Source organism: Cryptomeria japonica, chromosome 9, assembly GCF_030272615.1.
Source record: "Cryptomeria japonica chromosome 9, Sugi_1.0, whole genome shotgun sequence".
In the NCBI taxonomy this organism is placed as follows: Eukaryota; Viridiplantae; Streptophyta; class Pinopsida; order Cupressales; family Cupressaceae; genus Cryptomeria; species Cryptomeria japonica.
In genome coordinates, this window is record NC_081413.1 from 596,618,115 (window position 1) to 596,638,414 (window position 20,300).

The 20,300-nt window shown below is 35.6% G+C and overlaps 1 protein-coding gene across 1 annotated transcript in view; it reads left to right on the forward strand.

The window, feature by feature from the left end:
- The window catches only part of LOC131071525 (uncharacterized), a 32,946-nt gene extending 13,167 nt beyond the window's left edge, over positions 1-19,779 (forward strand). The window contains exons 4-6 of the mRNA XM_059211119.1: positions 7,539-7,652; positions 8,080-8,229; positions 19,383-19,779. Of these exons, the coding sequence (XP_059067102.1) occupies positions 7,539-7,652; positions 8,080-8,229; positions 19,383-19,550 (432 nt within the window). The 3' untranslated portion in view covers positions 19,551-19,779. The remainder of the gene's footprint in view (positions 1-7,538; positions 7,653-8,079; positions 8,230-19,382) is intronic.
- The last annotated feature ends 521 nt before the right edge of the window (positions 19,780-20,300 follow it).

A 20,300-nucleotide genomic window follows, 5' to 3' on the forward strand; every position in this document is an offset into this window, starting at 1 on the left:
TCTTCCAGTCCTTTGAGATGCTGGTAAGGGTATTGAGGTGGGCTCTTCGGGATAATGCATCTGCTGCCTCGTTATTTACCCCTTTTACATATTCTATATCAAAGTCGTAGGCTTGTATTTTGCTCACCCATTTTTGTTGCCTATCATTAAGATCTTTTTGGTTCAAGAAGAAGCGTAGGCTGTTATGATCGGTTTTCACACTAAACTTCCCACAGACAAGGTATTGGCGAAATTTGGCCAAGGCGTGCATTATGGCTAGCATTTCTTTGTCATAAATAGAGTAGTGTCTTTCTGCTTCGGTAAGTTTACAGCTCTCAAAGGCTAGGGGGTGTTTCTTTTGCATGAGGACTACCCCAATTCCCTCCCTGGATGCATCACATTGTAGTTCAAAAGGTATAGAGAAGTCGGAAATGGTCAATACTGGACATGAGCTCATGGTTATTTTAAGTTGTTCAAAAGCCTGTTGGGCTTGCTCATTCCATGTGAAAGCCCCTTTCTTAGTTAGATAAGTAAGGGGTGCTGTGATCTTGGAGAACCCTTTTACAAAACGTCTACAGTAGCTGCATAGTCCCACAAATCCCCTTAATTGTGTTAAGGTTCTAGGGGTGGGCCATTCCTTGATGGCCCTGATCTTTTCTTCATTAGCACTTACTCCGGCCTCACTAATTTTGTGTCCTAGGTAGATGATTTCTTCCATCCCAAATTCGCACTTGTAGACTTTGGCATATAATGATTTAGACTCGAGAATGTTTAATACCTCCTCAATGTGCCGGAGATGTTCTTCCCATGTCTTGCTGTAAATAAGTATATCATCAAAGAATATTAGAAGAAATTTCCTCAATTGTTGCCTGAACGTATGATTCATGCATGACTGGAAAGTGGCCGGGGCGTTTGTGAGACCAAATGGTAGGACCAAAAACTCGAAATGCCCATAGTGAAATCTGAATGCTGTTTTGGGAATATCCTCTTCCCTCATTCTAATCTGATGGTATCCTGACCTTAGATCAATTTTAGAGAAATATCTTGCTCCATGAAGTTCATCCATTAATTCGTCAATTCTTGGAATGGGGTATCTGTTTTTTATAGTCTTTTTATTCAGGGCCCTGTTATCTATGCACATTCTCATTGTCCTGTCTTTCTTCTTGACCAATACCACTGATGAAGCAAAGGGGCTGTTGCTTGGTTGGATGTGTCCTATTTCTAATAACTCTTTTATGGTTTTTTCAATCTCCTCTTTGAATTTGTGGGGGTGGCGGTAAGGAGTGGTAATGATGGGTTTTGCTCCTCCTTCTAATTCAATGGAGTGTTCAAATCCCCTTTTTGGGGGTAAGTGCGGGGGAATGTCTTCGAAGACCTTTTTGTGTCTCCTAAGGATGGGTTGTATATCACTATGAACGGTTTGACCTTCGGTCGGAGATTTATCCAAGACCATACATTGGGCGACCCACTCTCCTTGATCGTGCCTAAGGATTTTTTCCATTTTATTACATGATACTATCTTTGGAGAGCCATCGGGAATTCCTTTTAATGTTATCCTCTCCCTTCATGTTGGAAGCATATCTCCCGATTCAGACTGTCCATGGTGAACCGACCCAATGAGTTTATCTATGGCATCCCCAAAATGATGTCGTTCTCTAAGTTCACCACAAAGAAGTTCCTCTTAATTGTATGTCCCCCAGGGTGACTTCCAATTGAGGTATAATTTTAGTGCACCTGTCTATGACTCCGTTGCCCATGATGACTTCAAACCCTCCAAACTCTTGTTAACCTTCTCTTTGCTGCTAAGTGTTTGCTAATGAAATCATGTGAGGCTCCTGTGTCTACCAAAGCGATTACTTTCTGTCCTTTGATTATCCCTTTGAGTTTGAAGCATCTATTCTCACTTCCTTGAGTGATGACTGCCAAGGTACCCGACTCGTTGCTTTCAAACCTAGCCCTTTTATAGGGTCTTTCCTCATCCCGTATTTCTTCTGTGTTATTTAACTGTCCTCTTTTACATTCATGGCCCTTCCCCCATGGGGCCTTGCATTTGAAACATAACCCTTTCTCCATGAGTTCCTCTCTCTCCTTACATCGGTGATTCAAACTCCAAGGTTTTTTGCAAAAGCGGTAGGGCCTCTCCCGGTGGTCCCTCTGGGGTCCCTCATTCCAATGCGGTGTTTTGGTTGAAATGTTCTTGGGGGTACTAAATTCGACCATCCTAGTTTTCTTAATGGCCTCTACTAAACTCTGTGGTTCCAAGGGTTTTACAAAATATTTAATAGTCTTTCAAGCCTTCTAAAAACATGTAAGTAAGCCTTCTCTGGGATAGGTCGGGGACCATTACTGATAGGTTTTGGAATTGGTCGATATAGTCTTCAATGGTTCCTGATTGCTTAAGGTGGGTTAACTCTTGGAAGTACTATTCTGAGTCTTTCTGGTCAAACCGGCTGATGAGTTTTTGGGTAAACTCAGTATAGGTGGAGATATTTTTGTGGCCTAGGGTAATGAGTCCATTATGCCACCAATTATGGGCTGCTCCAGTTAAATGGATTATGGCAAATTTTATAGCATCTCCTTTGGTCATGGGGCTGTATGAAAGGCATGTATCTAGTTTTTGGACCCAAGCTTGGGCGATATCCTTTCCTGACCCATCAATGCATGGTAGGGACATTTTATTAACTTTAGCTTTGAGGTCTTTACCCATAAGCTTCCTTCTTCTACCTTCACTAGTCTTGGACTCACAGAAGTCCCTAAATGAAACCACCCTCTGAACTTCCGGCTCTAATCTAGCATAAATTTGGGCGATTTCTTCCACCCCAAGTGTGGCTTGCTCCTCTTCATCTCCCACATGTTCTTCTCCAGGAAGAAATTCGGGAATTGTTTGTCTAGAACTTTGAGGAGATCGTTCGTTATTGGCGTGATTAGAGTGTCTCTCTTCTAGGGTTTGGAATATCTCTATTGTTGCTATTTGTACTTTGGAGGATTAATTGGCTCATTCTTTCGAATTTCTCATTGGTTTGCTCCATGAAAGTCTGAAGTTGTTTGGCTAATTGATCGGCCATTGCTTTCGTGCCTTTCTTTCTCTGATATGTGATCATAAACTAAGACTTCTTTCCACAGGTAGGCAGGATTGTGCTCTGATACCACTGTAATGTCCCTACTAGTTAGAGATCACTTGTCCTGCAAAACAGACTATTAGAATGCAACAAATATATATATATCTAATCTAATTTGCAATTAAACTTTAATTACTTAATTAACACTAATCTCAATTCTTATTTAATAAAAAGGATACGAGTGCCGCACTGGGACATGTCCTTAGGCGATTGTAATGCTTGCCTTCTTGGAACCCATCTTGGTTCCAAGCCATACCAGGAAATCGATGGATAATTCGATTCCTGTCTTGGATGTAACATCTTACATCCAAGCTTACCAAGGAAGACCATCATATATGATCAATTCCTTGACTTGGATAAATCATCCAAGTCTACCAGAGAGGACCGGCCAGATCCGTCTCTTCTTGGGTGAGCTTTTGACACCCAAGCCTTAATATATATGCATATGAATACTCAGTATATACTGCTTACCAGGGATTATCATAATCCCTGAATTAGGCTAAGGGAATTTCCTCCCATTAGCCTCCCTCATATAGCCACATTATCCATATAACATTCTACATTTTATTACCATTTTCCAATCCATAATTTATGCCTACATTTACATATTCCTTAATTCTCAGTATTTGATCCTATATACATATAATTATTCTGCATACATACAACATTATAATAATAATATAATTTGTAAAACGAGATTGAAGACATACTCCGTATGACAAATCTACCAAAAGAATACAAGTATATATATGTGTGTGTGGCACACACGTCCACACACATATACGTACCTGTAGCATCAATGCTAACCTCTTACTGCCGGCTCTGCTGACGCAGCTGTAGTTCCCTCTCCTTCCTCTCCGTCCTGTGTCTCCCTTTGCGCTGTGGTTCCTTCCTTATACCCCGTGGAGGCGAAGGGTTGCGTCCCTCCACGGGTCCCTTCCGCGGGAAGGGGTGTGACGTGGTCGCAGCCCAGGCTGCGACTACCGTCCCACCACTTTGTGCGGGGGGGGGGGGGGGGGTAACCGTGATGTGCTTCCCTTATATTATCGCAGTTCATAATTAACTTTTAGTTTATTTAATGTCTTATTTCCATTAACATTATTTATTTAATAATACTTTTCTTCATTATTTAATATATTAAATACATTAATATTTTAATCATTTATTTATATTAACCTTTATTTAATAAATTAACAATATTTAATGATTTATTTCCTCTTTTAGTATATTAACATTATTTAATAAATTTACATCAGGTGATACAGTAGGGGTTATCACTATTGAATGCTTCATATTCTGTTTCTGCGAGAATTGGCATTTGGAGTCTCTTTGTGTATTAATTGCTCATTTATTTCTATAAACGTATCCTATTGGGATCATTTATCGGTCATCTAGTGTTGTAGGATGTGCATACACCTGAGTGCAGTAGCGAAGCATGTTGTTTTAGCAAGGAAAGCTTGTAGAGTATTATAGAGGTGCTGCAAAAATCCCAGCCTTCATGGAGGTTCAAATTGAGCAAATTTGCCTGTAAATCTTACATTATGATAGTGGAGATGAAGCTTAGCTCCCAAATTTGGTATAGTCTAGTGTTGAATTCCTCATTCCATATTTGTTTGGGTCTTTTTTTGCTTAATTACACTTTATAAAACTGCTTTACAAATTTCAGCTTTTAAGGCATCACAGCTCTTCACTTCAATTCCATTCTTTAAGCACAATTCTTAAGGGATAGTAATCTAATTTTCAGTCATAATCAGAATTTTAGCATGTTAAGATGGCATTGGGGAATGAGGAAGTGAAGATCTATATTCTAAATTCCTAATTATGGATGACTGAAAGTGGTTTGCTCATCATCAGTTTCTTTCATAATGTAACACTAGAATAAGATAACACCAACATTAGCAAAAGCGGTAGCATAATCTAAATTAAACATGACAAATTTTTTAATGATTTTAGTAATCATTATCTTTAATTGCCTATTTGGGTGCCCAACACATGTCTAAGAATAGGCCTAACCGGTTCTTCATCCTTGGTGCTGTCTTCAAGATCATTGATAAAAAATTCCTCTAAATTTGACTCGACTCATAAGGTTTATTCCCCTAGGTAATTGTGTGTATGAAAAGAGGGCTACATTCTGGAAGCGATCGCATTTTAGATGGTTATATTCCTGATCTGCATCATATGTAGGCATCTGTTGTAGTGAATTAAGGCCTCCCTAAAATTAAAAATATCTGCCTGATTTCCTTTTAGCCTGCAATACTATTAACAGTATTAAGCCAATAATATAGCCCTAAAGAGAAATTGTTATGACGACATCTCCAAGAATCCCTTGGGAATAACTGCATAGGTATCAGCTATTTGGAAGTTCTACGTGCTTTCCTAAGCTGTTTGATCACTAGTTGATTCATCATTTTCAAGGCCATACACTCATAGCAGCATCAAATTATGCAAGGAGTCAGAAAATAAACTGACAACCAACCTGTACATCTATGACATGACTCCCTGGATCACCATGCTTGAGTACCTATGTTTTTTTTACATTACAAGGAATAAACCTACGTACCACGTGTGGTATTGGGGTCTTTCCTTTAAAATGTTTTACATAGATTGGTGTTTTTTTAATAGTTTGCAACAAAGGAATACTTGATGGTTGGACTCAAGTAGATTTGGCTCTACGTGGCCTTCTGAATTTCATTGCAACCTTGAATATCTTATTACAAACTGGAATAGGAGCAATCTAATATAGAGTTTGAAACCCAAAACGAACATAATAAAAATCTAAAGAAATTGGGCGATACATTGAATAGTAGACTGCACCTTTTGAAGAATAGCTTCCGCAAAACACAAAAAACTCAACGAAAAGTAACGTCTACTAACTTTCATCATAAAATAACTTTCTAATTAATAAAATCCTAAACACAGACTTCTAAAAGTAGTCTTGAAAATTGTGCTTCAGATATGAGATTAGCATCTTCTAAACTTAAGTTTCTTAAGCAGTCTTGGACAGAGAGAAAGTGACTCTTAAAACTAAAACAGAATTTACTATTTTTAGCCGTGCCCAAAATGTCTTTAGTAGCATAGGACTTCATCACCAATTGTTTGTTATCTTTGTCAAAAACAGAAATAACTTCAGCAGCAGCAGTTCAACTTTGTTAGCATCACTTATTCAATAGCATTTTGCTGACTTGACGTCAGATTTCTCTGCAGGAGGTATTTCAATGTTATCAGGAATGTTAGGAGGTGCATAAGTGTCCCCTGTTAAATAGGAAATATCTCTGGGATGCCAGAATAATTCTGAAACGTCTTAGTGACATGAAAAGAATATGCAGAAAAAAATGGGGATACCTCTATGTCCACAAAATAGCAGGGCCAATCCTAGAAGGCAGGGGACATGCATCTAATGAATGTGTTTTTGTAATTGTCTCACCACATTATCATTATGATTAGAAATACTTGCTATAGACTTACAAAGTTCCTAAATTTCTTAACCTTTCAATTAATATGCATCAATAAAATTGTGATTTATATTTTAGGCAATATAAGAAGACAGTTTTTATGCTTTGATCTTCAATGTTGTATGTTGGACGCATGCATCTAAAAGATAATTATGTCTTTTTACCTAGTCTTCTTGGGATTCCTCAGATTGTTTGAATATGTAAGATGTCTTCATTTCAACTGTATAATCCCAAGGTGAAGCCTTCACATCAATGAGAGAGAATATGTAAGTATATAATTCACATCATGCTTCTTGGTTTTTGGAATACTTGGTGGAATGTGTTGAGAGAAGTTGGATAATTGGAGTGGAGCATTACCTCATTGTAGATTTTAAAAAAAAAATCCTTTCTTTTTTGGTGACAGTCACCAACTCAACTTTATGTCTAGCACAGAGAAGGTGAAACTGCACATGCTATGATAGTGACAGCTAGTCAATCATGGAAATCTCCTTCCCATCTGGGTTGTAATTAGAAATATAGCAATTAAAATATTCTATGTAAATGAATTTATGGTTCATACTAGTGACAGGAAAGAGATGAAACCCACAAAATTGAAAGCCAAGCCTCACCTTTTCTATCAGCATTTAATCCCAAACAACTATAACTGAGTTGATCATTCCCATAACAGCCACCTGTTAAGACTTTAATGAAAGATGTTGTCACTTGATTGGTTGTGTAAACCCCATTTAAGTATGAGAGAATCTATTGCTTGACAAAATACTAACATAGTCAGTTTTCTAATTTCAATTTTTGATAGAATTTGTATTGTGCTAGGCTTGGAACAATATTGCTTGCTTTCTTTTTTATTGAGGTTTTTATTTGAGCATGCATGTAACGAGTTGTGGTAGATTTTGTCAAATTGTAGCTTGTTTAAGATATCATGTTTGTGGGTCAATTAGACTTTTCGGCCTGTAATTTGATATGTCAATACAATGTTGTTTTTTATTAGGCAGAGGAGGCACAACGCCAGCGGAAGAGAAAAAGAGCAGAAGATGCACGGAAGCAGGAGATGGAGAGGAGGCAAAAACAACGTCTTGAAGAAATGAGAGAAACCCAAAAGAAGGTTTGGAACCCAAAATCTTGTTTTACTAGCTACCATTTTCTTTACTCGTTTAATCTTGCCTGATTTCTAAGATAAAGGTTTTTTGATTTTTTCTTTGCTCTTGGTGGTCCATCCTGAGTTTTGTTGTTAAGGGTCCCTTGCATGTGCAAAAACATTATATGTTCTATAAAATAAGCACTGCTCTTCTCGTTTATGCTGTTAATAAAATTAGCTTGAATGGTACTTTGCAAGTGCCTGAAATGCTAAACACGATAAATCTTACTATAGGTTAGCTTCTCACAAAGGGATTGCTAGTATTTTGCACAACCATGTGAAATGGATAATCTTATCCAATTTATTTTTAATTTATGTACCTTTATCTGATGCCACCCTAAGCATGATGATCTTTTTGGTTTGCCTTAATAGTCTGATCCATATTTTGCCACAGGATGAAGAAACAATGGACTTAAAAGAAAAGCTGCGTGGCAAAGTAAGGGCACAGCTTGAGCAAGTTGCTTCTCAATCCAAAGACATGGCCTCACTGCTACGCAATCTTGGTATACCTGTGGATGGGAGAGCCTGTCCATCGCCACAGCAGGTGAATCTCATATATTATCTTTTAGGTTTGTTTTCTCATGTATTCTGTAATACACTTATATTCTATGGTGAAAAGTCCAAGTTTCCTTGATTATGATAGAAACATTTTTACAAATTCATCAATCAGCTTTACTGAGGTTCATCTTATCTGTGAATGTTTCATTTTTCCTGGTGGCAAGTACAGCTTTGTATTAATTGTCTTTGTGTCTGGTTCAGTTATCTTGCCAGCCTGTTGTTAATAACCTAGGTTTAAGTGTTACCCCATTTCAATATTTTTTTAATTAGAAAGCATCAAGTGCCAATGTATCTATAGTGGACCTGTCATTCAAAGTAAGAGAATTAATACTAGTTTGGGGCAGTAGGAACCTACACAAAATCTTTCGACCATTAGCTGGGCATGTTTCTTCAATGTTTAATATTATGTTTCTTTTTATGGCGATTTCACTTGGATGCATGCACAAGAGGAAAAAAAAGATTGCAAAATGTAAGTAGCATAAGAAAATTAAACATCTAGAGTAATGAAATACTATTATGGTATTGCCAAACCACCTCTTAGGATGGATGTCTCTTGACATTCTTTCTCAATCCTGTTGGCTTGCTTGGTTTGCTATCGAGTAATTTGGGACCCTAGTCAACTTGACTTACTGACTGGCCATTTAGTTTTACAAACCAACTATGAGCAAATTCTATGAAAATCATAATAGTTGTAGCGGACTTAATTTTTCCAGAGTCTATTATAAGGAGTTGAGAAGAGCTTCTGGATATGACCGTGTTTTAGTTTTTAACCTTTTATTTTTAACATCAACATTTCGGATCACATTCTATGATCCTTCATCTTCATCGCTGTGTATTACTTTTTAGCACAATGTTGATGCTAAAAAGTAAAAAGTAATGAACAGATATATGCAGAAGCTCTTCTCAGCTCATCATATTAATTGTTCAATACAAAGTCCTGGAGGACCTTTTCATAGCTCAGTCACTATTCAATAGTAGAGGCCATGCTTGAAAGGCCTTGAGCTCATTGCTTCATCTCAGTTCACCCCTATAAAACTTTTAGTTATAAGACCTTTTGTGTTAGTTTTGTCATATCTTTTCGTCGAGGTGCCAAATATGTAAGTCTAGTTTCATCACTTACCATAAGTAGTTTGTGGATTGATTGTCACTATTCAGTGTTGTACCCATTTGCCGAGTCAGAGTTGTAAGAAAAGAACAAGAAATGTCTTTCCAACAAAGGAAACTGGTTTGAATGATGAAGGATTTAATAAGAGATGGTCAAAGTGACAAAAGAGAGTGTTTGGTGTGCCTGTTTAGCATCTTAGGAGGGTGTTAAGCAACATTAATGACGGATAGGTGTCCCTAAATCCAGCATGGGAGAGTGGTAGGGACCAAGCTGACTTGTATCTAGACTGCCCTTAAGGGAGTATGAGCGACAGGACATCATAAAATAACTGCCTGAGACATGAACAGACAAAATAGATGCTTGGCAGGTGTTTTAAATAACAACAGTGAGTGTAGGGTGTGTGCATTGGTGAATGAAGGGTGTGCCTAGGTGTGAGTGAAGAGGTTTAAGTGGCATGAGTAGTGTAAAAGGGTGCCTAGATTACTCACTGGGTTTTGAGTGACTAAAGTGACTGTTGGGCTTGCCTAGATCAATGTTAAGAAACAAAGGCTGCTCAAAAGCGTGTCTAGGAGGATATGATAGACCTTATTGACTATGTAAAGGAAAGAGGTGCCTGATGGGTAAAAGCTGGTCTTTGAAGTGACAGTGACACTCATGAGCCATGCTGAGGCAGTCTTAGACAAGGTTTATTAGCAGCAATGATTATATGGTGTGTATAGGTTGAAAAACGAGAAAATCTTGAGCAATATAAACTACCAAATGAAATGCGTCATTGTATGATGGAGTTTTAGTGGCATTGATGACTAAGGTGCTTGAGAGGAAAAGGCTTGATTGACATTGACCACCCAAAAGAGGCATTTAGCAAGGGATATCAACAAGGTTTTTTCAAGCAAAAGGGTCTTCACTTTTCAGCTAATTGCCAATTTGGGGTCTGGACACATTGATGTGGGGATTCCTTTTTTTTCCTATGTTACCAGGTTCACGTATGGAGGACGGCGCACCTGGACTAGGTTCGTGCTCGAGTGTGCCCCAGGGGCCCCAAGTTCATTGTGGGTTTGCACATTTGGACCTATAGTGAACTCGGGCCCTTGGGGTGCACTTAAGCAAACCCAACCCCAAAAATCGCCTAGTCACTTAAAAAGTTACAAAAACAATTAAAAAACATTTGTTTAATTTTTTTTTCTCTAAAACCCCAATCCAACACTAAAAGGTTGATTTAGTCGAAGACAAAGTTCATTTTGTCCATTCACTCTCTCTTTCTCATTTTGTCATTTTGAAGGGCAGCTAGTTTTTTTCGAAGGAGATTGATCATGGAGTGCTTGAGGAAGGACAAGAGATTACACAAAGGAGATTCAATCATTTAAGGTAAGCATTTAACCCTATTCTCTAGTCTTTTAATGATTTTTTTCAAGATTTTGATAAAAAATTTCAAGTTTTTGAAGAAATTTTCAAATTTTTTAGACAAAGAGAAACAGGTAGTGTTTGTTATAATGTTTTTTTATGCTTCCATTTATTTTTAATTATTTCTAATGTAAAAATGTGTAATTTCTTATAATAGCAAAGAATGGCAACAAGTTTGAGTTCAGTGGGTGGGAGTCAAAAGACTCAAAACCAAAAAAATTAAAATTGATAAAGGATATCCTCTGTGGAAATTATACAACAATGCTAGCACAACTTCCAGGAGGTGGGGGATATGATTGGAATTGTAATTTTTGTAGAACTGATTATAGGTGCTTGTATTATCAAGTGTAACTTCACTTTTGTGTCCCTCTTGGGAAAGGCATTAAAATATGTGAAGGGCCAGATAACAAAGGATTGTCTGCCACACAAATAGTGGGACTCATTAGGGAACAAGAAGTAGCTGATAGAATGCTAGATAGAGAAAAACTAAGAGCTCATCCATCTGCAAAGAAAAAACCAATGACTTTACCCACAAATCATCAATCAATAAAGGCCTCCTAACATCCTTTCTTGGAGACATCCTCTATGCAAGATGGAGTAGAAAATCCCAATCTTTCCTGCAAAAAAGGCCCATTGGACAAGGCATTTAAAATGGAAGCAAGAGATATCGCAAGGCAAAAAATTGCACGTTGCATCTATGCCAATGGTCTTCCTTTCAAATTGGTGAGATCATCATATTGTTGAGAAATGGTGGTGGCAATCAATAATGCACCTTGGGGTTTCACAAATCCTAGGTGTCAAAAGGTGCACACCGCCCTATTGGCAAGAGAGAATAATTTTTTAGAGACATCATTCAAACCGATTAGAGAGTCTTGGGTTGAATCAGGTGTTTCTATTGTTTCTAATGAATGGAAAGATTGCAAAAGCTGTACATCAGTAAATATTATTGCAGTGTCCCCCAAAGGGGCAATGTTTTTGAGGGTAGTTGATTGTGAGAGGCAAAAATCCTCATTGAGTCCATAGAGATGGTGGTTCATGAAAATGTTGTCCGAGTGATTATAGACAATGCAAAGGTTTGTAGGGTTGTAGGTGCTTTGGTTGAGCAAAGATATGAGCACATTTTTTGGACACCATGCACCATGCACTTCCATAACTTGGTGATGCAAGCAATTGGCACTCAAATAGAGTGGGTGAAGGAAAATTATCAAGAGAGCGAGGAGATCTAAATGGTTGTGATAAACCACCATATGTCACAAGCCATTTTTAGGTGTTTGTTGAGGTTGGAATTGTTGAAGGTAAATTTAATATATTTATTTAATTTTTATTTTATTATGCCATGTTTAATATGCATATAATATTTTTTTAATGTGTTAATGACATATTTAATATTTTTTACATTATCCTAGGTTGTTGAAACTTGATTTCATCACATACAATAGTGTGATGAGACGACTTTTGAAGGTGAAAGAGACATTGAGTGCCATGGTTATTAGTAATCAATGGGGTGTTTGGAAGCAGTCAAATTCAAAAAGGGCCCAAAAGGTTAAGTCATTGATCCTGGATGACAATTGGTAGGATCGTGGGGAATATGTCTTGAATTTCACGAAGCTTATTATAAGTATGGTCAGGTTTACTGATACAAATACAACATGTTTGGGGGAAGTCTATTATGGCATGGACACCATGATAGAAAAAATGAAAGTCATAATAGCACAAAACGAGAATGACCTTGAAGAAGCATTTTTCAAAAGGGTGGACAAAATCATTCTTCATTGTTGGAACAAGATGACCACGCCATTGCACCTCCTTGCATATGCATTATCTCCTAGGTCCTATAACATTGATGCACTTTCTTTGCCATGGGAACTCCACCATATAGAGATATTGAAGTTGCTAGTGGGTAAAAGCGGGCATTCGCTAGACTCTTCACAGATTTTGAAGTGGTGGAAAATGTTAGGAGAGGGTTTGGCTTGTTTATTTTAGGAAGAAATCATAGTCCTTGTTCTATTAATGGCCAATCCAAAATGGATGCTACTACATGGTGGTACCTCCATGGTCAAGATTATATGTTCCTCCAACAACTTGCAATCAAGGTTCTATCACAAGTAAGTATTTTTTACATTTTATTTTTAACATTTGTATTGTAGATTTTAGCACTTAACATTATTTAATTTATTTTGCATTTTTTATTTTTAAGTTTTGTTGGTTTTTTCTCCAATTTCAATAGGTTGCAAGTTCTTCTGCTGAATAGAATTGGAGTACATTTTTCATCCACTTAGTTTAGTGTAACTGTTTGGCTGCAAAAAAAGTAGAAGACTTGATTTATGTTCATTCCAATTTGTGTCTTCTAACACATAAGGAACACCATTACAAGGATGGGTCAACGAAGCATTGGGATGTAACCCATGAGTGTACCAACTTGTATGCAACTATTGATGATCTTGCTAGAGTCACTATGGGTGATGATGATGAGATACCTACACATGATGCACCTAGTGGGAGTGGCACTGCTTTGGGTTCAAATGATTTTGAATTTGAACTTGAAGGAAACGATGATGAGATGATTGATGAAGATAGAAGATAATTATTATTTTTGATTGTCAATTTTGTAATTGTAATGATATTCATTCGAATTGTGAACCTAGACATATCTGATACATTGATATATATTAAATGGCGTATGACATAATATGATGATATTGAAATTTTGAACCATCAATGGGCATTTGGCATTGATCAATGATGAAGTGTCATACTATCTAATGTATTTAGTTTTATAATTCTTTATATTTCATTAAATTTTTGTATATATATATATATATATATATATACCAAACAATGATGAGATGATTGATGAAGATAGAAGACAATTATTATTTTTGATTGTCAATTTTGTAATTGTAATGATATTCATTCGAATCGTGAACCTAGACATATATGATACATTGATATATATTAAATGGCATATGACATAATATGATAATATTGAAATTTTGAACTATCAATTGGCATTTGGCATTGATCAATGATGAAGTATCATACTATCAAATGTATTTAGTTTTATAATTCTGTTATATATATATATATATATATATATATATATATAAAGACTTAAGTCATAATATTGTATATAAATATATTAATAAGAAATAAATAATTTATAGTTTTATAAATTATAAAAATATATAAAATATAAATTTTAAATTTTTTTTTAAATTAATTAATATTAAATCTAAAAGTAAATAAATTATATAAATAAAAGCTCTACATCATGGCAAACAAGAAGCTTGCAGCAGTAGGAATAAACAGTTACAATTTGTATGCTGGTACATTTTTATACAAGTGCAAGGAGCATTATTACTAGTATAGATATTCATATTTTAAATACATCTATTTAAAAAATCCCCAGAGATATTAGTTGAGTTATTTTATTTACAAAAGGTTTTTAATTATACTTCAGAAATAATTTTGTTTTATTTATATTGTTTACTTATTTTGTTTGAAGAGCTCTTTTTATTTACTTAAGAATTATTTTATTTTACTTTAGAAGCATTCTTAAATTATTTTATTTAATTTACTCTGTTTACTTTCTATTTATTTACTTGAGAGTTATTCTATAATTTTAGTTTTTTAAAATACTTATATGTTACTTATTAATTATTAGTATTACTGTTACAATATACTAAATTTGTTTTGAATCAAGCAAAGGCTTCGATCTCACCACCTTTTTGGGGAGTGAAGTTTCTAATCCAACACATCTGTTTGTCATTTTCATGATGGGGGATCCCAAAGTGATAAAAATATTTATGTAAAAGTTAATCTCATGATTATTTTTTAGAAGCATATACCGAATAAAGATTTAATTTTTTTTTAATGATAGTATTTTTAAATAATTGGTGCTAATATTTTTTGCATTCTTATCCTTCCAATAAAATCATTAAGTATAATCCCCTTTAAAGAACTCCTTTAACATGCAACAATTTATGTAAAAATTATGACTATAATTGTAACTCGATATGCAACACTTTTCTTGATTCCATTGTAACTTTGTAAATGCCTTATAATGTCTAATATATATGTTATTGAATGTTTTTGAAATTTTAAAAAGAAAAATAAAATTGTTTGAACCCAGACCCATTTGGTTCTGCAACAGCACTCAAACCCAAGAACATAGGCTTTCAGCTTCCCAAGGAGTAAACACAGGGTTTCATTAACATATGACAGCAGTTTTGAAACTATGCATGATTGCGGTTTGCATATCACTGTTTTCAAGTATAAATTACTGGTGTGAGCTTGTCAGAACAGCAAAGTTCTCGTTGATTACTAATTTACTACTTTTGGTTTGATTTAAGGTAAACTGTAAAACCCCCTAGGGTTTGAGGGCAGTATCCAGCCATTCATTCAAACATTGGTTTTGGTGATGGTGCCATGGGTCTTTTGTCAGTTTATAAGCTTGTGCTAGGGTTTTTTTTTGTCACATCATCATTCTAGGGTTTCAACTTCAAGTTTTCAGCCTTTTCAAACCCAAGGCTATCGTTTTCAATTAGAATGGTTTGGGTGAGTCATTGGCAAAAAGATCTAGTGTTTGGAACATCGAATTTGTTTTGTTTCCTGGAGGGTATAGATTCAAGTCACCAAGGTAATTATGGAGTTGGCAGTTGATTGGTGAGTAGGATTTTGGTATTCATCAAAGGTTCTGCTAGGTCTCGGTGCCAAAAATTGCTTGAAGATCATAGAGTGTACCCTTGCATTAAATTGCTATTGTTAGCCTCAACTATTTTTGGTATTTGCTATTCTGGTGGTTTTATTTCCAGATAGAGGGTCAAGGCCTATTTTTAGGTTGCTTTAGTTAGATTTTTGCTTTAAAAATCATTCTTTCCTACTTTTCAGGAAGCTTTAAGTGTTTGTGCTTTACATGCTGCAGAAATATCGTTCCACACATTATTTTCATGTTTATAACTTCATCAATTGAATTGAAAGTAGATTTTGTAGAATCAAGCTTCGTATTGACATATTTGTCTATCTAGGTTGCATTGTTGTGTGCAAAGGAGCTATTTAGTTCTTGAAATCGTATGTTGTTAATCTAAGTTGATATTAACTTATTCCTTTGAAATTTGGTTTGCACTAGATTGCTGGTATCTGTTTTAGCTAGTTAGGAGGTGTGGTCATTTCTGTTGTTAGATCAGTTATTTCTGTTTTTGATTAAGGTAAACACATTCGACCAGAGCTATGAACTGGAACAAGGGATTTTGAAAGGGCCCCACCCTTTTACAGAGCACACAATAGAGAAGACCGAAAGCCAAAAGGCAGGCAGAAAACAACTACAAGGAGCCAACAACAAAAACTCATGAGACAATAAATATCCAGCAACCCCCAACTACAGGGGCTTTTAAAACAGAATCAGGCAAAAGCCCCCAAACAGCAACAGAGCACAATGCTCAAGGCAGCTTGAATTAAAATTTCATCAGGGAACTCTCAACCTGCCATCAGCCTTATCCTTAGCTTCAAACATGCTAAGATTGGTTGTTTTTGTTGATAAAACTATTAGATCTCTTTTATGAGGCAAGAGCTGTTACTACGGAATGACTATATTTGTCTTATAGCTTAGCGTCCAGGGTAGCTTAGATCTTATGGAGCTTCCATTTGATGTGAGGTTTTACTTAATGTACTGTTTTGGTTTGAGTTATCTTGAAAGAGATAATTCAAATGCTAACAAGTTTGATGCCGGACAGCGGATATTATCCTCAAAGGGTTTTCGCTTCAGCTTGATTTCATTTCAATGTTGGCTATTCCACATCAAAGCTAAAACTGAGTTTGATATTAGAGGCTATTCTTAGAGGGGTTCCATCTCATGGCTCCATCGCAGTTTGATGTTAGAGGATATCATTGAGGGTCTCCCAGGTCATAGTTCAATTGTAATATAACATCTGAGGCTGTCCCCAGAGGGTTTCCACTGCAAGGCACTGTTACAGTTTGATACCAGAGGCTATCTCTTAATGGTTTTCATCTCACAGTTCAATCACAGTCAATTCTTCTTTAAATACAGAAATATAGTTTGACAACTCTTAGCATCTACTAGTTAGTAAATCCATTATTAAGTCAGAGGACTTTGGCATGTTAAAACTGTATATAACATTTATGGTGGTCACATTTCAGTCAAAGTAGTCAAAGACAGGAATCCTTTAGTCAGAAACCACACATCACTAAAACCTTTATCACAAGTTCACTAATGCAGAATTTCAGTCTATCATTTGTTATTAGCCTAAGAGTCTTTGTTGATCAGTCAGTTGTGCCCAGGTGATGTCACAGCTGAATTTGTAATGTCAGCAGTTGAAGACATTCCTAAACAACATGAATGCAAAGTATAATTAGAACGATATCCATCTTACCTTGCTGATGTTACCAGTTAAAAAATCAAATAACATAAATGTAACTTCCTTATGTCACTGTTCCTGCTATACCAGCAGGCAACCACAGTAAAACAATGTAATATACCCTTTTAAATTTTTCTTATTTTTCTATAAATAAATCAAATCTAACTCACAATAATAGTTGCACAATTAATTATAAGCAATAAATTAAGCTAGAAATAATAGCTGAACAGTTTATTTAATAATTCAGATTTAAGGCTTAGAATGTATCTTTGAAAATATAGAACTGATTCTCTTATCTCTGCTGTAAATCTTCCTCCAACCTGCAGTGGTTTCTCTTTATTTAAATTCCTTTGAAATGTTCTAGAATCGGCCTGAATCAGGGGCTTTCATCCACTAACTTGGCAATAGAAGTTGAGGGGTTTTCATCCTTTAATTTCAAACCTTGAAGGGTTTCGTCCTCAGGTTGCTGAATCACAGTTCACTCTCCAAAAGGAGCAATAATATAAAATGTATTCAATGATTGATTTCTCCTTCTCCTTGATTGATCTTCTTTATATACCCTTTAAAAATATATATATATATATATAGATAACTCTTCATTTGCTTGCCTATTGACTTTTTATTAATTTTTATTTGTAATTATTATCTGTTCTCCCTTATGAACTCCCTTTATTATCCTTTCCTTAAGGGAATCGCATTAGAAATAAAAGACCCGCTGCAGCAAATAAAATTGTATTTAAGGATGGTGCATACAAACAACGATTGAACAAATCAGGAACTTGCTTGCTGTTAATCAATGGAGCCTCTCATCTCACATGCAGATCATAAAGCATCTTCCCTCTGCTGTTCTTGCCAATGTCAGTAGGCAATCAAAGTCAAACAAATTGTTGATGTCAGCAAGCAAGCATAGGCAAACAACAATCAAACAAATCAGGAACTAGCTTGTTAATGTTACCAAATGGGTCACTCATGTCACTTGGATCACTAGGCAGATTCACACTTTTTTCTACTTTGGTGGATATGTATTGAATGACGTTGGAGGAGTTGGTTTTATACATTTTCAATTCCGTTTATAGTTGATGACATTGCTGTTAGGCTGGCTGATTCTAGCAGATTGGCCTTGTAAGTAGGAGAGATAAATAAATTTTAGGAAATGTTTTTTTGTTTTGTTATATAATTTAATATAGTATAAATGCATGTTATATTGTTGGACAGCTTTCAATGTGTACTTTCACTTATGAAATTGCCCAGGGTTACGAATTATGCAGGCTTTTTCTTTCTTATTTTTTTTGATAGTATGATAACATTGTTTTTGAAGTATTTTTGGAGTCATCATAATCTTTGAGGATGTCATCGTAGGTTTTTAGGTCTTTTAGCTGTCCCTAATTTGTGTAGAAATTTTCATGTGTAAGCTTAAAACATGATGAGAAGTTTTAGGTCTTATCGGGCAAGAACATTCAAATATTTCTTATCAAGAATTGTCTTACCATGAAGGGGTTAGTTGTTGCATAAATTTTGGTTTGATTATCAGTCATTAAGATATACAATTAAAAGGTGAAATAAAAAATTCTCAGAACTAGTGATTATTAACCACTGTAACGATTTGTGATCACATTAGTTAGATTAACCAGTAAAAAACAAATTAAGAGTTGAGTTTAAAAAACGTAACATGAAATACAACTCTAGGACTGCCATTCGGAAACTTGTAATATGTACTGGATGCTTTGAAATAATTGTACTAAATACCTAAGTATTTGAGCAACAAGTTAGTCTTTTAAAATCCTGACAAATAACTGGCATGCTAGTTTTGAGGATCAATGAGGAATTATTTTCCATCAGAAAATAGGTACGAGGAATCACTTTTCCTGGAGTCTTATTAAATGAACAATTGTAATCTGGACCGTGAGCCATCTAGAATTGCATTGTTTTCCTACAATTAGGATTTAAATGTTTGTTAGTGGTGGATTATAATTGCCTTAAAACAGCTGGTTAAGAAAAGTTGCAAAGTACACAAACGCTTGGTGAATCCCCAAAATGTAGAGAAGCCTGGTTGAACTGATTTTTAACTTATATAGATGTATCTGGGGATGTAAGAATTGTGATTGTGGGTGTATATATCTTCTACCTGGACATGGCTTCATGTTTGTTCTCTTTTTTCTCCAAGACTGGATTAACATTGTTAAGGGGTATCTGGGAGTTCCTTTAAATGGTTCTAAATTTTCCATAATATCAAATCATATGCTCCTTTCTCATTGGCAGGTGAATGCAGCTTATAAACAAGCTTTATTGCGTTTTCATCCTGATCACGCATCAAACCATGGGCTGGATTATCAAGTCAAAGCTGAGGAGACCTTTAAATTGATTTTACGTTTGAAGACCACACTGTTGCCAGTGGTGCCAGCCTACTTAAATAAGACGTCTTGGTAGCTATTACATTGTAATATATTTCCTACTGACCTAATTGAGTTTGTTGATCTATTTTGATAATGTGCAGAGTTGTCATTCCAACCGCATTATTCACCCATACGATTAAAAGCGTTACTCTGATGTAATGTGATGTCAAATTGCATTGAATTGCAAACCTACATAAATAAGACGTCTTGGTAACCATTTACATTGTAACATATTTTCCCACCAATTAAATTGAGTTTGTTAATTGTATTTCTAGCAGAATGTGGCAAGTTGCTGTTACAACCAATTTTTTCACATATACGTTTAAAAACACTATTCCAATGGAATGTGATGTCAGATTCCATGGAATACGATTTTTTTGTGTGGTTGGCTTATCTTTTGAGCCATGTGGTACCTTTGCTTCTGCCCCTTATCAACTTCTTCTAGCCATTCCCAAATTCAAACTGTTGACTTGAGTTTGAAAATTATAAATACCAGTGTTCTGTGTGCTGAATTTTGATCTCATTGGCATAAGACTTGGAGCATGAAATTTTGTTAAACAAGTAGCAAGAGTTGAGCTCAAAAAGATAGTAAATCCACCCAGGAAAACACGTTGATGCTTCTCTTATTATGAATAATATAATAAAGAGGTCGACAATGGAACAAACTTAAGAAAAAAGCTACAGTGGCTTGGATACTAAGAAGAAACTCATTTTTCCTGTTGTTCAAGACCATTTGGGCTAAAAAGAAAGAGAGAATTAAGGTAAAAGAAAATAACGGATCTAT